Source organism: Rhamphochromis longiceps, linkage group LG20 (genome assembly GCF_057381845.1).
Source record: "Rhamphochromis longiceps isolate RC_006_pf linkage group LG20, R_longiceps_female_GT1.1, whole genome shotgun sequence".
Taxonomy (NCBI): domain Eukaryota; kingdom Metazoa; phylum Chordata; class Actinopteri; order Cichliformes; family Cichlidae; genus Rhamphochromis; species Rhamphochromis longiceps.
The window spans coordinates 30,373,101-30,387,701 of NC_140576.1; the positions used below are offsets into that span (position 1 = coordinate 30,373,101).

The 14,601-nt window shown below is 40.8% G+C and overlaps 1 protein-coding gene across 1 annotated transcript in view; it reads right to left on the reverse strand.

The window, feature by feature from the left end:
* Window positions 1–13,604, reverse strand: part of plod1a (procollagen-lysine, 2-oxoglutarate 5-dioxygenase 1a) — a 28,502-nt gene extending 14,898 nt beyond the window's left edge. The window contains exons 1-6 of the mRNA XM_085392780.1: window positions 13,191–13,604; window positions 12,103–12,194; window positions 11,696–11,829; window positions 9,419–9,582; window positions 7,816–7,928; window positions 6,853–6,916 (exon numbers count right to left, since the gene is read on the reverse strand). Of these exons, the coding sequence (XP_085248906.1) occupies window positions 6,853–6,916; window positions 7,816–7,928; window positions 9,419–9,582; window positions 11,696–11,829; window positions 12,103–12,194; window positions 13,191–13,281 (658 nt within the window). The 5' untranslated portion in view covers window positions 13,282–13,604. The remainder of the gene's footprint in view (window positions 1–6,852; window positions 6,917–7,815; window positions 7,929–9,418; window positions 9,583–11,695; window positions 11,830–12,102; window positions 12,195–13,190) is intronic.
* Between the last annotated feature and the right edge of the window lie 997 nt (window positions 13,605–14,601).

Consider the following 14,601-nt stretch of genomic DNA (forward strand, 5'->3'; position numbering starts at 1 on the left):
TCGCAAGAAGCATGTGGAAAAACCAAGGCGCAAAATAACTGCCCATGAACTGAGAAAAGTCAAGCATGCAGCTGCCAAGATGCCACTTGCCACCAGTTTGGCCATATTTCAGAGCTGCAACATCACTGGAGTGCCCAAAAGCACAAGGTGTGCAATACTCAGAGACATGGCCAAGGTAAGAAAGGCTGAAAGACGACCACCACTGAACAAGACACACAAGCTGAAACGTCAAGACTGGGCCAAGAAATATCTCAAGACTGGTTTTTCTAAGGTTTTATGGACTGATGAAATGAGAGTGAGTCTTGATGGGCCAGATGGATGGGCCCGTGGCTGGATTGGTAAAGGGCAGAGAGCTCCAGTCCGACTCAGACGCCAGCAAGGTGGAGGTGGAGTACTGGTTTGGGCTGGTATCATCAAAGATGAGCTTGTGGGGCCTTTTCGGGTTGAGGGTGGAGTCAAGCTCAACTCCCAGTCCTACTACCAGTTTCTGGAAGACACCTTCTTCAAGCAGTGGTACAGGAAGAAGTCTGCATCCTTCAAGAAAAACATGATTTCCATGCAGGACAATGCTCCATCACACGCGTCCACGTACTCCACAGCGTGGCTGGCAAGAAAGGGTATAAAAGAAGAAAAACTAATGACATGGCCACCTTGTTCACCTGATCTGAACCCCATTGAGAACCTGTGGTCCATCATCAAATGTGAGATTTACAAGGAGGGAAAACAGTACACCTCTCTGAACAGTGTCTGGGAGGCTGTGGTTGCTGCTGCACGCAATGTTGATGGTGAACAGATCAAAACACTGACAGAATCCATGGATGGCAGGCTTTTGAGTGTCCTTGCAAAGAAAGGTGGCTATATTGGTCGCTGATTTGTTTTTGTTTTGTTTTTGAATGTCAGAAATGTATATTTGTGAATGTGGAGATGTTATATTGGTTTCACTGGTAAAAATAAATAATTGAAATGGGTATATATTTGTTTTTTGTTAAGTTGCCTAATAATTATGCACAGTAATAGTCACCTGCACACACAGATATCCCCCTAAAATAGCTAAAACTAAAAACAAACTAAAAACGACTTCCAAAAACATTCAGCTTTGATATTAATGAGTTTTTTGGGTTCATTGAGAACATGGTTGTTGTTCAATAATAAAACTTGCCTAATAATTCTGCACTCCCTGTATTTTGACGAGGTCGCCATGTTAGTTCTTTGTTTATCACCCCCTGTCTCCCTCGCCCTTCATGTGTTGTCTCCCGTTTCCTCTTCTTGTTTACGTGTTTTTCCCCCTGTGACCCATTCCTTCTGTCACGTGTGCTTTCCCCCGGTCATCGTGTTTAGTTATATCCATGTCTCATCTCCAGTCCCTTTTTCATCCTCTGTAAGTTTTTATGGTGTTCGCGTTCCTCGTCAGTCCACCATGGTAAATCCGTGTCTTAGTCTGTCATGTCTTTCATGTCTGCATGTCCTATGTTGCCAAGCTTGTGTCATGTCTGCGTCTCATTATGCTCCCTGTTTTATTTTGAAGAGGTCTGGTGTCCCATGTTCATTGTGTTTAGTTTCACTTCCTACGTGGCGTCATTATGTTCATTCTAGTCAGCTGTTTCCCCGGGTGTTTCCACTTGCCCTGATCGCCTCCTGTGTGCATTTAGTCTGTGTGTTTTCTTTCATTCCTGTCAGGTCGTCTGCTGTTTGTCTTCAGAGCTGAAGTTACAGCAGCATGGAATTAATCAAATATATAGCTGGACTATGAAGCTGCAAACGCTTTGAGTTCTGTCATGATCCTGGGTCCTTTTGACCCAGCGTTTTGTGTTTTCTCTTCGCGATTTTGGTTCTGTGCTCTAATTGGTATTTACCCTGTTCCCCCCCGTGTGTTCCTGTTTTATTGTGAAGGTCTGCGTCTTATGTGAGTGTTTTCAGTTTGCCTCCCTGGTCTCGTCATGTTAATCTCTCCCAGCTGTGTCTCTCACCTGTGTGTAATCTCCCTGTGTTCTGAGTGTATTTAAGTTGTATTTTCTGTCTTAGTAATCGCTGGTTCGTCTGTGTTGTTTCCCCTCGGTCTCCCTGCCTCTCTTCATGTGTATTTCCCCGGATCTCCCTGCACCGTCATTCCTGGTTTGTGTTGTTAGTTTACCCAGTTTAGGTTTCGGTTTCATGTTCACACCCCGTTGCTGTTTGTACCCACTGCTGTAAATAAACACTCACCTGCACCAGAGCTGCCGCCTTTTGGGTCCTTACTACAAATCCACACGGCTTGCCCCGCAAACCGTGACAAGTTCATATCAGTATCCTTTGACAAATATAATATTAATAGCATTTTTATAACAAATTTGTAAAAATCTTAGTTTTGGAGAGATCTATATATTGTCCTATATATTAGTTGGGTGTAAACCAACCCCACTTACTCTAAACCTCTCTTTGGCTCATCAATATAAATAAGAATTTATAATATTTGGTGGAGAATATATACAGAGACAGCATTTATGGTACAGCTGACTATGAATGAGAGGAAATGATTAAAAGCCTCATAGATATTTAATTTTCTAGGTATGATATAAACACCTTAAAGATTTGAACGTGTTTTCAAGAACTCATCCACACAGTACCACACTGGAATTCCCCCCTTAGCTTCTAAACACGAAACTGGAAGAGTGGCTCCAGCAGATTCCAGTTACAACATCCAAGGTCTCTAGCCATGGGAGAGCACAGTGTTAGGAACAGCTAAGATACTGCTCAGTACCTGAGAGTACCTTAGCTTGAGGAACACACACATACCATCCTCCGAGGGTGACAGAGACATTGTTATATGATATACTTAGAACGGCAAACTTACTGAAACCAGCCAGGACAACACACTTGTCACACTGTTAGATCAGAGTCAGTTCACAGAGGAGCTTTATGACACAATAGTTTCCACTCTTCCTACATCTGATCAGATCTGCTGAGCCTGTACAGATACTATTAAAGAAAAATACAGACTTTCCAATGATCCCTCAATATCCTGTGTCTCATGAAAATAGAAAAGGTGTTATATCAGTAATTCAATTTAAATCTAGACTAGACCGAGATATAATCCCAGCAAACATGCCCGGTGAGCCCACAGTGGGCAGCTCTGGCTGTGTGGCAAAGAAAAAGGGCCCATAGCAGTTTTGCCCTTTAATAGTTTAGGAGTAGTTTTACTTCACGGGGCCCCTATCACAGTTGACTGTGGGCAACCAAAAGACTGGGATAAGTATGGGTTTGCCCCACAGTTCACCCACACTTACCCCCTGTTGTCTGGATGTCATGTTATTTATAATAAGCAAATGCCATACAGGGAAATATGATTACTGTGGACTATTTTTGTCTTTCAGGGCAAGTGGCTCCATAGTGTAGTGATTAAGGTATTTGAGTATCAAGCAGAAGATCCCTGGCTTGGGTGCATGAGGAAACATAAATCCCTAAAAGATTGTGTCAGGGAGGATACCTGGTGTAAAAATCTACCAAATCAACTGGCAACATTTTTACCCACACTCAATATCAGCTGGTAACTGTGGGGTCTATTCATTCACATGTCAAAGTGTGACACATATGTGTAGATATCTTCTGAAGCTAGCAGAAGTGTGGCCTTGTAGAAAAGTCGACTTTATCGCTGTTCCAGAAAGATGCAACAGAGATGGCATTTCACAGAGCATCAGTTCTGATGCTCTGTGAAATGCCAGAGAGAGGATGGCCTGTACAATTTCACTGGCAGGTAATGACCAAACTGTGAATTGACCAGAAACCCCACTGTCCAATGTGTCCATATCATCTGCAATATAGAACTAGTTAGGATAAAAACTGGCTAAATACTGCCCAGAAATAGCCCTAAAATGGACTGCAATGTTGATGTCAGTGACGTCAACTTTTATCAAAAAACACACTCACACGTTGTTACTGTCAGACCAATGTAACCAAGTCATTTTATACTTCATACAGAAAAGATGACCTGCGTGTCATGGATAACATTTTTTGTTCTGCTCTAACCTGTGCTACTCAACTTATCCACACCTGGATAAAGGTTATGTAGCCTTCTCATAGTGACACCTCATCAAGATAACTCCTCAAAAGACCAACAGAAGGTGTCCTCACCATGGCACCATACTTATCCTAGAATGGTGGGATGCACCCTCATCTACAAAGAAACGATGAAGGTACTGCCGATTGTCCTCTACAGTTGAGCAAAAAAGCAATAAGAACCACTCCTCGACAATGAAAATATGCAAGAACTGGAGTCACAGAAGTAGACGTGGGGACCAATATAGGAGCATTGCAACCACTGGAGCTCCAGTGAGAGCTTTTCAAGGCCTACATCTTGTAACAACCATTATTATGGCATAACACCGTTATGGGGTGTCTTCCCATTATTGTAGTAGTTGGAGAGTCTCCTAGTGTGAGTGCAGCCATTACAGTCGAGCATGCTGCTCTCCGCTCATGTGTTTTAGAGAGACCTTCCCATTGTAATGGGCTGGTGCCTAGGCTCCGACTTGTCCGGCTAACCTCCATGCCAAATGCCCGCGGGACCTTCCTCACCAGACCAACATTACAATCTGCTTGAACCAAGTAAAATATAGATATCCAGCTATAGACATCATATACCTGAGCTTTCTGCAAACAGTGAAAGAAACGGACTCCATACCTTAACACTTAGCTATTAGCAAAAATGGTTGCTGATAATAGCCCAACCCCCCAAAACGACTATACCTCTGGGGAAAATCTTAGAAATATGGTATCTAACCAGATTCTTACTCTGGATGGCATTACCTTGGCCTCCAGTAACGCTGTGAGGAACCTTGGAGTCATTTTTGACCAGGACATGTCCTTCAATGCACATATTAAATAAATATGTAGGACTGCTTTCTTCCATTTGCGCAACATCTCTAAAATTAGAAATATCCTGTCTCAGAGTGACGCTGAAAAACTAGTTCATGCATTTATTACTTCCAGGCTGGACTACTGTAATTCATTATTATCAGGAAGTCCTAAAAACTCCCTGAAAAGCCTTCAGTTAATCCAAAATGCTGCAGCAAGAGTCCTGACAGGGACTAGAAAGAGAGAGCATATTTCTCCTGTATTGGCTTCCTGTTAAATCCAGAATTCAAAATCCTGCTCCTCACATACAAGGTCTTAAATAATCAGGCCCCATCTTATCTTAATGACCTTGTCACTACAAGGTCATATCACCCTATTAGAGCACTTCGTTCTCACACTCCAGGCTTATTTGTTGTTCCTAGAGTATTTAAAATGGTAAATGGCCTGTATTTATATAACGCTTTACTAGTCCCTAAGGACCCCAAAGCGCTTTACATATCCAGTCATCCACCCATTCACGCACACATTCACACACTGGTGATGGCAAGCTACATTGTAGCCACAGCCACCCTGGGGCGCACTGACAGAGGAGAGGCTGCCGGACACTGGCGCCACCGGGCCCTCTGACCACCACCAGTAGGCAACGGGTGAAGTGTCTTGCCCAAGGACACAACGACCAAGACTGTCCAAGCCGGGGCTCGAACCGGCAACCTTCCGATTACAAGGCGAACTCCCAACTCTTGAGCCACGATCGCCCCAAAAGTAGAATGGGAGGCAGAGCCTTCAGTTTTCAGGCCCCTCTTCTGTGGAACCAGCTTCCAGTTTGGATTCAGGAGACAGACACTATCTCTACTTTCAAGATTAGGCTTCAAACTTTCCTTTTTGCTAAAGCATATAGTTAGGGCTGGACCAGTGCTTGCTCATAGTGGGTCATATTATTATTGGGTTTTTTCTCTGTATGTATTATTGTAGTCTCTACCTTACACTATAAAGCGCCTTGAGAGCGACTGTTGTTGTTATTTGGTGCTGTATAAATAAACTTGAATTGATCCCACACAATACCAGAGAGGGACTTCCTTATATTGCCTTGCCTGCCAAACCTTGTGACATGTGTTCCCTACTAGACTTGTTCAGTTACACACAAAAAACTACCTGCCACCAACTAGACAACTGTTCTGTAAACAGTATGATTGTTATTCCTGTAAAGACACTTTAACTCTCTCATTCTTACAATGATCTTTGTACATTTTGGTGATGCAATAAAAGTAAATGGAGCACTCCCCTTGAGACTTTACAATGTGACTACAGACCTGTCAACAGAGGAAATAAATGGAGCATCTAAATGAAGTGTATAGTTTAGTCACCATCTGCTGACATCGTTTTGTTTTTTATGCACCTTGCTAAGGTAGCCAATGATTGTTCATTTCAGCAAAGGAAGTAATGCCACAAAAATTACTTTGGCAAACCATAATTATACCCTTCACCTTTGGGGTATTAAAACAATCACCACTTCATCATCAGTGTATGAATTTTAAGTTATTATCCAAAAATATCACCTCATCTATGTATCCGTAGGTCAAAGTGAAAATGCTAAAATTCAATAAGTTCCTTAAAAGGTTGTTAAAGTTGTTACTCTGTTACTGTTTTCTAACTTCAATGCTCTTTTCGTTGTTGCTTTTCGCCATCTACTCAGTATATTTTGTATTCTTTTCTTTTTCCTCATTTTTGTGATTTTCAGACTTGTTTCCATCACTTCGACGTGAACCCAATGCTCTCATTTTTATTGCCTGTTTATGCCCCGTCCTTATCTTCAATGTCATGCTGCTCTGTTGTATCTTAAATGCCCCTTTGGGATAAGTAAAGTGTCTCTGATTTCTGATTTTTCTGATTTATTGTCTGTTGTTTATCATTTTTCGTTATAATGTGCATGGTAAACAAGAGCAGGAGAAGATGCTGGGCAGTGTTACATGTGTTATCAACAACCTTGGCCTGCTGGTCAAAGAAAACAAAATTCAATGCACTCACCAAGTGCTCCATGAAGGTTCTGAAAGAGTCTGCATTTGTTGTCCAGGGTGATATTTATAGATTTCTGAAAAATAGAAATATATTCTTTTGATCTATTATGTTACATGTATCCAATAAGATGAAAACTTCTACAGGAACAAACAAACTGTGGCTGCTTCTTCAGGCCGATGTTGGGAATAAATAATTTTTCAGTGCCTCAATAATGCTATGCTTTTTTATTAATAAGTGTTATAAAGTTATGTAGTGTAGTATTAAGTGGACACAGCCCTGAAAATAAAGGCATGAGACCATGTGTCCTTGGGGAGTAGAAAGCTGCAGACTCACTCACGCTTGCTTGGGAAAATGTAGATAAGAGGGGACCATCTCTAGTGGAAAGTTACTGAGACACTGTTGTTTAGAGTAGAGATAGAGAGCTTCTGTAATAAAACCGTTAGGGGCACACCGCCATTTGGAGATCCACGGCAATGTGTCATGCAGGACGCATCTCCCTTCTAGAAGTAATGTGAAAGAGAAATAAAGTGCTAAATTGTCTACTGAGCAGTGTGTTGTCTTCCATCGGATGCCTCTGAGGAATCAAAAGAACTCGGTGAAGTGTTGACATTTAACACCGAGCAGCGTATATTTACCTGCTTTCACATGATAGCTAACATCAGAATTGTACTGCCCTGAATTATGCTGCATTCAATATGAAAACGATGTATTTTCAGCACTATTGTTTTGTGTATTGTTCATCATTACCATCAAAAGCCTCTGGTACATGTTTCAAATTAAAAGCCTAACACGAACCAGGAAAATGTCCAATGAGCTAAAAGACCTGTAATTTGAACCATGTGGACAGAAAGTGCTGAATTTCAGTTAGCAGGAGATGTTATAAACATCACTTCATGTAATTACAGTGCTGTAGAGGCATTCATGAAAAAATAGTGGAATTTCATAAAGTTACAGCAGTGGAACAAGTCTTACTCTTTTTGATTGATCAGTGTAAACCTTGGTGAAAAACAGCTGATCACTGTCACCGTCGTCTCCTGTCCAATTAGCAACGAGCTCTTTGATGTTGGGAAGATAGCCAATGAAACCTGTGAGGAGACAAGAGAAATGAGACAGGAAATGATCACATATATTAGAAGTATACATTTGTTCATGACCTTCATGTAGACACAGTGAGGGAAAGTTAAGGCGTGTGTTTCGAGGAGCATGTCTAATGAGCTCTACCAGGTTTATGTCACCAGTGCAGTGCTGACTAACGACCTGCTATAAAACCATCTGCCCTATCTCATCTATCAGCAACCTGTGAGCCTCACATTTTAACGATTTTTTTTTCTGGTACTTCTTAAGCCCAGAAGGTGAGTGACCCTTTTAACCTGCTTATTTACACAGGTGGGGAGTAGTGTTTCTATGATTGGGTGAATGACGCATGTTGTATAAAGAGCTTTGAGTGCTGAGGTTGAGTAGTAAAGCACTACATAGGAACCAGTTCATTTACCTTCCAGGTTTTCCTGCTGGATGTGAGAGATACAGCAACAGCTTAACATTTAATACCATCTGAAAATTTTTTATTTTTTATAATTTACATTTTTATAATTGCTTACATGGCACCAGTTGACTAAGTATGCAAATGCTGAAACAACATTAAGAAAGTACTGATTAATAAAGTACTAAAACAACATTAAGTGCAGTGCTGCACTGCATTTGGATTTGGATCTGTTTACGTATCTTAGTGAGCTACTTCAGTCTCTGGGTTGATTTTCATTAATAAATACTTTCTGCTGAGTTTAACTTCTAGTACTCGAGGTTAGAGAGCTATTATGTAGAGAATCAATAAGATAATTGGTTAGGAACTGAATGGACAAGTGACATCAACAATGGAATTGGAATTGCTAAATTCCAATAGATTCCCATCCCATATGAACACATATTAGAAAATCTGTTGAAACTGTCTCAATTCTGTGTCTGTGCGTTGGTCTTTTTGTGTTTCCTTGTTCTGTAGTGAGAGGTAGTGGGAGTTGGTATTCAGGATGCTATAAATGTGCCTGTTTTACTGTGAAGGCTGTTCTGTGATGTCTCCTGTCCCTGCTATGTGACTGCCCTGATTGTTTTCACCTGTGTTTATTATGTTTCGATTTATCTCATTGCCGAGCTGGCCTCCAGTATTTCATCAGCCCTCAGTGTGGCTACATACAGCAGTACTGTACAGTGTGAACTGTAGTTGCTTTGTCCACTCTGGCATTGTATGCACTGTTCTTTGTAACTTTGCTGTGTTTTGTTGTTTTCTAATTTCTTGTTTTTGGATTTTTCCCTTGAACAATGATTCACTTTGGATTAGCTATTAAAGAGCTCCCTTTTTGAAAAATCCTTTGTGTGCTGTGTCCTGCATCCTAAAATTATGTGACCCTCCACACATGGCTACACTGTGACGCAGGTGTCTCTAATAAAAAAAATATGACATAAAAATATTGTTTTTTCTCAGAATAAATACTTCATGTTATGTAAAAACAAACAGACAGAAATTACACAGCAATATTACTTTTCTCAGCAGTACAAGAAACAACAAGACTGATAAACATACCCCCTGAGCCCAGGAACCTGTTGCCCTCCCTGACATGGGGATATTTGTCCTCCAGATGTCTGTCTGGCCAGATGAGGGTCTCAGAGGAGAACACAACCCTGTGCTTGGTCTGCTGGAACTTCTTGAGCAGCTCTTTGGGACCCGAGGCAAAAACCACATCGTAGCTAAGTCATTAAGGGAGTGAAAACAGAAAACGTTAGTACACAGTGCAGCTCAGCACTGTGTGAAGCCAGTGACACAGTTAAAACAAATGAAGGCGTTGTTATTATATGATACCAGCCAGAGTTAATTTGCCTGTGACTATGTTTACTACCAGAAAAGGAACTGCAACAAAAACAACACACACTTTCTTGATTTCACTATAATTACATGCTTCACCATAAAGAATTTTACAACTTTACAAAATGTCAGGACTTTTCCTTTAGCTGCCATGTACAGCTAAAGTGCATCAAATGTGCTTCAAAAACATGTCATTTAAATTAAATATGCATAAACACTGAAACAGTAATATCTTATGAATTTAGTATACTGACTCATAACATCGTAACACAGCAAATAAACTGCTATAAGTGGAGCTTGTTACTCAATTCAAAGCACGCTACCTTAAAAGACTAGAGAAACAGCAGAAACAGTTAAGAACTGCTAATATATTTTAAATAAGTAGCTATTAAATTTATACCGAGGCAATTCTTATACACCTGTACTCGATATTTGCATTATTTTGACCTGGACATGTTGAGTCAGTTGGCCTAGTTTGGTATAAAATGTGGAAGAGAAGAGAGGTTATATTTAAAGGTAAAGACTGCTCAGTGGTATTTAATATACTGGAAATTTTAGGTTTACATGTAAGTCCTCATTTTTACATCAGATACTGGCTTCTGTATACGTGACCTTTTGTTTTTTTTCTTATTTTTTAGGCTTCCTGCAAGACAAACTGAGGTGTAGCCTTTGACCTTTGTGTTACTGAATCTGCTCCTTAGTGCAGGATAAACAGGTTAGCTTAGAGTCATACAATGGATTCTAGGTAAAGCACTGCACTGGACGGGTGCACAGCAGCTGTGGTGTTCATGGTCAGTGTCGAGTTACATAATATGAACTTTATGTGATGATGCTTAGATTCATTCACTGAAGTCCACCTTCACAGCAGCTTCAGACTGTCCAGCATAAACATTGTGCTGTCAGTGTAGAGGGAGACAATCAGCCAAGATATCTCGTGAAACATCTGCTTACATCTGGCTGAATTCAGTTCTGTAAAACCACAAAGAGCTGCAGGTCTGCTAAAACACATCTACTGCAGCGCACAATAGAAATAATTGTAAGTGTGATTTTTTTACGTGTTTACGCCGTTTACGTGTGGACGAAAGGTGCACCTTTCGTCCACACGTAAACGGCGTTTTCGATCACTGAAAACTGAGATTTTTAAAAACTACTGCCAGGGTGGAAATTTTTGAAAACTCCATTTTTGCGTTTATGTGTGAACGAGGAAAACGGAGAAAACGCAGCGTCAAAGGTGTGCGCCTTTTTTGACATCACACCGTGCGCCACGTTATTGTTTCGGTGAAATGGATTTCTACAATGGCGGACTTAGACAAAATACTGTTACTGTTAATTTTACTTCTATACTCATGTTGTACACAACTATTCAAATGATGAAGTCACAAATGTGCATTCATCTTTACAAAGAGAGTCAAATGCAGTGCAGCTGTTCAATATCAATCACTTTAACTGTTGACTATTCATACTTACAGCCTGATTACATCATGCACTAATATTTAGTGCTTCTATGTTTTCCTTACGTATCAATGCCGAATATCACGCTCATCAAATGTTTGCTGTTGTTCTAACCATGTGGACTGATGTTCTTCCAATATGTCTAAATGCAGATGTGTTTCTAGTCACTGTTCCTACCGAAACACAAAGTGAACCGTCATGTCACAGCCACTGAGCTCTTTTCTTCTTATCGTTTTGATACATCAGAATCAACCTGCTTAGAGTTTACACACACAATGCCACACAGAATGACTGGATGTTAACTGCAGCCTGCAGAGCACCACAGTGCTGAAAAGCATCCAAACAGAGTATGTTTCTCACCTACTAATACAGTTCTTCCTTAATTTGTCGTCAAGCTGTAAAATTACATACTACACATTACTATATTTCGTGTGCTGACAAAAGGCAGAACAAGGCAGATTCATGTAACATGAAATGAAATTGAACCAGTGGCTGAATAACTAACACAGTATTATAGTGGCATAGGTACCCAGATAGACACTCTACCTGTCAATAAAAAGGATTATTTGGCCATCATCCTTCATCTCCTTCAGACCTTCTTTAAGAAGTCGTACTTTCTGGCCTCCTCCTGGGGCTGACATGTAGTCACCTCCCTTCCATTTCTGATCTCGGCCCAGAACCTTAAAAACATACACCTCATCTTTTAGTTTAAAGCTTTTAATGTATCATCCTTTAAAAATACAGCCATTAAGGTTATGTCTTTCCTTATTTTCTGCTTTATATTATCAACACATATTAGTATGACTGAAATCCACTGAAAAGGACCAATTTTTGTGTTTGGATAAAACTCCTTAAAGCACACAGCAGGGACTTGTTTTAAAGAGACTGTGAGCCCTCACGTCTACAGAGCATGAAATAAACTTTTTCGAAAACTTTGCCCCAGAAGTTCTTACCTTGACAGTATAGTTAAAGTGTTTCGCTGTCCTCAGAAAACGCCTGTAGCCATCAGTCTCTTTGGTCGCAACAGTCACAACTAGAAGTTTGTCTGGAAACCAGAGCATGACAGAGGAATTCAGAATGACTTAAGCGTGACAAAACTTTACAGTACCACCATAAAGAGTATTTATGTAACGCGTGTATGACTGTGAACTATAGTGTACAATAACCTAGCAGAAAGAAGAGGCGCTGTATTAGTAATATGATGGCATTTTGATGCTCGCATATTTGCACTTAAACACAGAGCTTTAATGCAGAGCTATACTTGTGCGATTATGTCGACATGTAGTTACATTTCTACAGAGGAGCAAATACGTTTCTTGCACAGGCTGTGATAAAGGCTTTAAGATGGTTATGGTTACGATGTAACAGTGAACTGCTCAGGGTTAATGTCGCTATGAATTAAGCCTGAAAAAAAGTCTCTAAACTTAGATTTTTATTCTTTGTGGGTGTATCACAGAATCAAGTCCGCATCCCCTGCAACTATTAATAATATAGGCTTCCCACAGGCTAACGTGAATGTGTTAGAGGCAATGATTACAGCAGTTCAGAGGAGCATCGTCCACGTCAGCGGCATGGCAGCCCTCCTCAGCCCGGAGCGACTACAGTTTGCTTTGAATTGGAAAGCGCTGACGAAACGTTAATAAACTCCGTTCATGTTTTATTAACAGTGATTTTTATTTTGGAAAACTGAAAAACAACTTTTCGACATGCATCAAGCACTACGAGACAAAGTGGGGAAATTTCGGTTTTTCTAACAGACTAACACTGATCCAAGGATCCGGGCTTTTCATAAAGATGCAGTCAGATAATTTGTCGCCATCGTCTTGTTTTGTCTGTAGTTCGGCTTCAACTCTTTCTCACACATTTCTGTGACACGCGTGGTTGCAACACAGCTTTTTTCAGCCAGTTATCAAATGAACTAAGTCTCCCTGTGTCGAGCTTAACTGGCCCAACTCGTCTCGGTACACATTTGCTACAAACTGCACCACCAACACCGTGGGGTGCGGACACAGCGTTATCTCTGCCAGCATTCCAGACTTACCTTCAGGAATTCCCTCTACTTCGGAGTTTACCAGAGCGGAAAGCGCGCAGACAACAATAGCTGAAAATAACAGCAAAGATGAAAATCTCATTTTTGCCAGGTTAACGTCCCTGTTTTTGAACCGGACTGGTCCCGTTAGCGAACGTCAACTACGGCTGTGTTGGATCTGCCAGCTCAGCCTTCTCTAACTCGCCTTGTTTTTCCCTACTTTGCCTTTTCTCTCTCCTCCTCGCAGTTTCTCAGTGTGTGCACACAAACCGTGTATTTGTCTATACAGCAGTTACAGTAGAAGAATAACAGTAGTAAAACAGCAGTTTGGCATCTGTGTAAAGATTTGCCATCCAGGCTCTTTTATAACACAGTAGCCCACTTGTTAAAATCGCAAGCAAACGCCTACTTCCACAGTGGGCAGGAGAGAACTGTGCACATGGGGATCCTGCTGTTCCGCAGACATGAGTATCTGCACGTAGCCTGAAACGGTGGTTGTATATAAGTTTCTTACATAGACTATGGGTAAACTCAGTTTGTTAAATTAAAGCTCTCACTATAACTTGACCATGAAAAGAAAGAAAGGAAATGTTAAACATCAGTGCCAATCACATTATCCAAAGTAATCATAAACCTAACATTAGAACCCAAATGAAGAGTTTAGACAGAGGTATATCTAATGTGGTGTTGACATCCGATATATTTGCGAATACTGGTATACGAGTTCTTTGTTAGTTAGTGGTTAATTTAATTGACGTTAAAAAGTGTTATTGCATTCATTAAAGTCCAGCTAGAGGTTATTAGAGGTAGAAAAATCGGTACTAATGACGTTTTTAAGTAACCTCCAACATGTACAAACATTTGACCCAGAACATGCAATTCATCTGCATGAATGTAATGTCTTTGGTATGCTGTTTAACAATGGTGGCCACTCTCAAAGTGCAGCCAACGAGAACCCAGTGAGAAGTGCTAAGATAATCAACAGGAAATTGAATTGATAAGTGATGTTGGTAATGGAATCGGAATCGCCAAATCCTTATTAATTCCTATCCCTAACCTGACGGAGGAAACATATGAGATGGAGATTAATCCCTCATTAATCCTTCCTTCATGTTTTAGATCTCAGATGGTTCGAAATAGCTGCCCTTTGTTTTAATTACTGCTTTACATTCTTGGCATTCTCTCGATGAGCTTCGTGAGGTCATCACCTGAAATGGTTTTCCAACAGCACTCCATCACTCTCCTTGTTGGTCAAACAGCCGTGACACAGCCTGGAGGTGTGTTTGGGGTCATTGTGCTGTTGAAAAATCAATGATGGGATGTTGCTGCAGGATGCTGGTAGCCATGATGGTTCAGTGTGGCTTCAATTTTGAATAAATCTCCAACAGTGTCCCCGCAAAGCAACCCCCACACCATCACACTT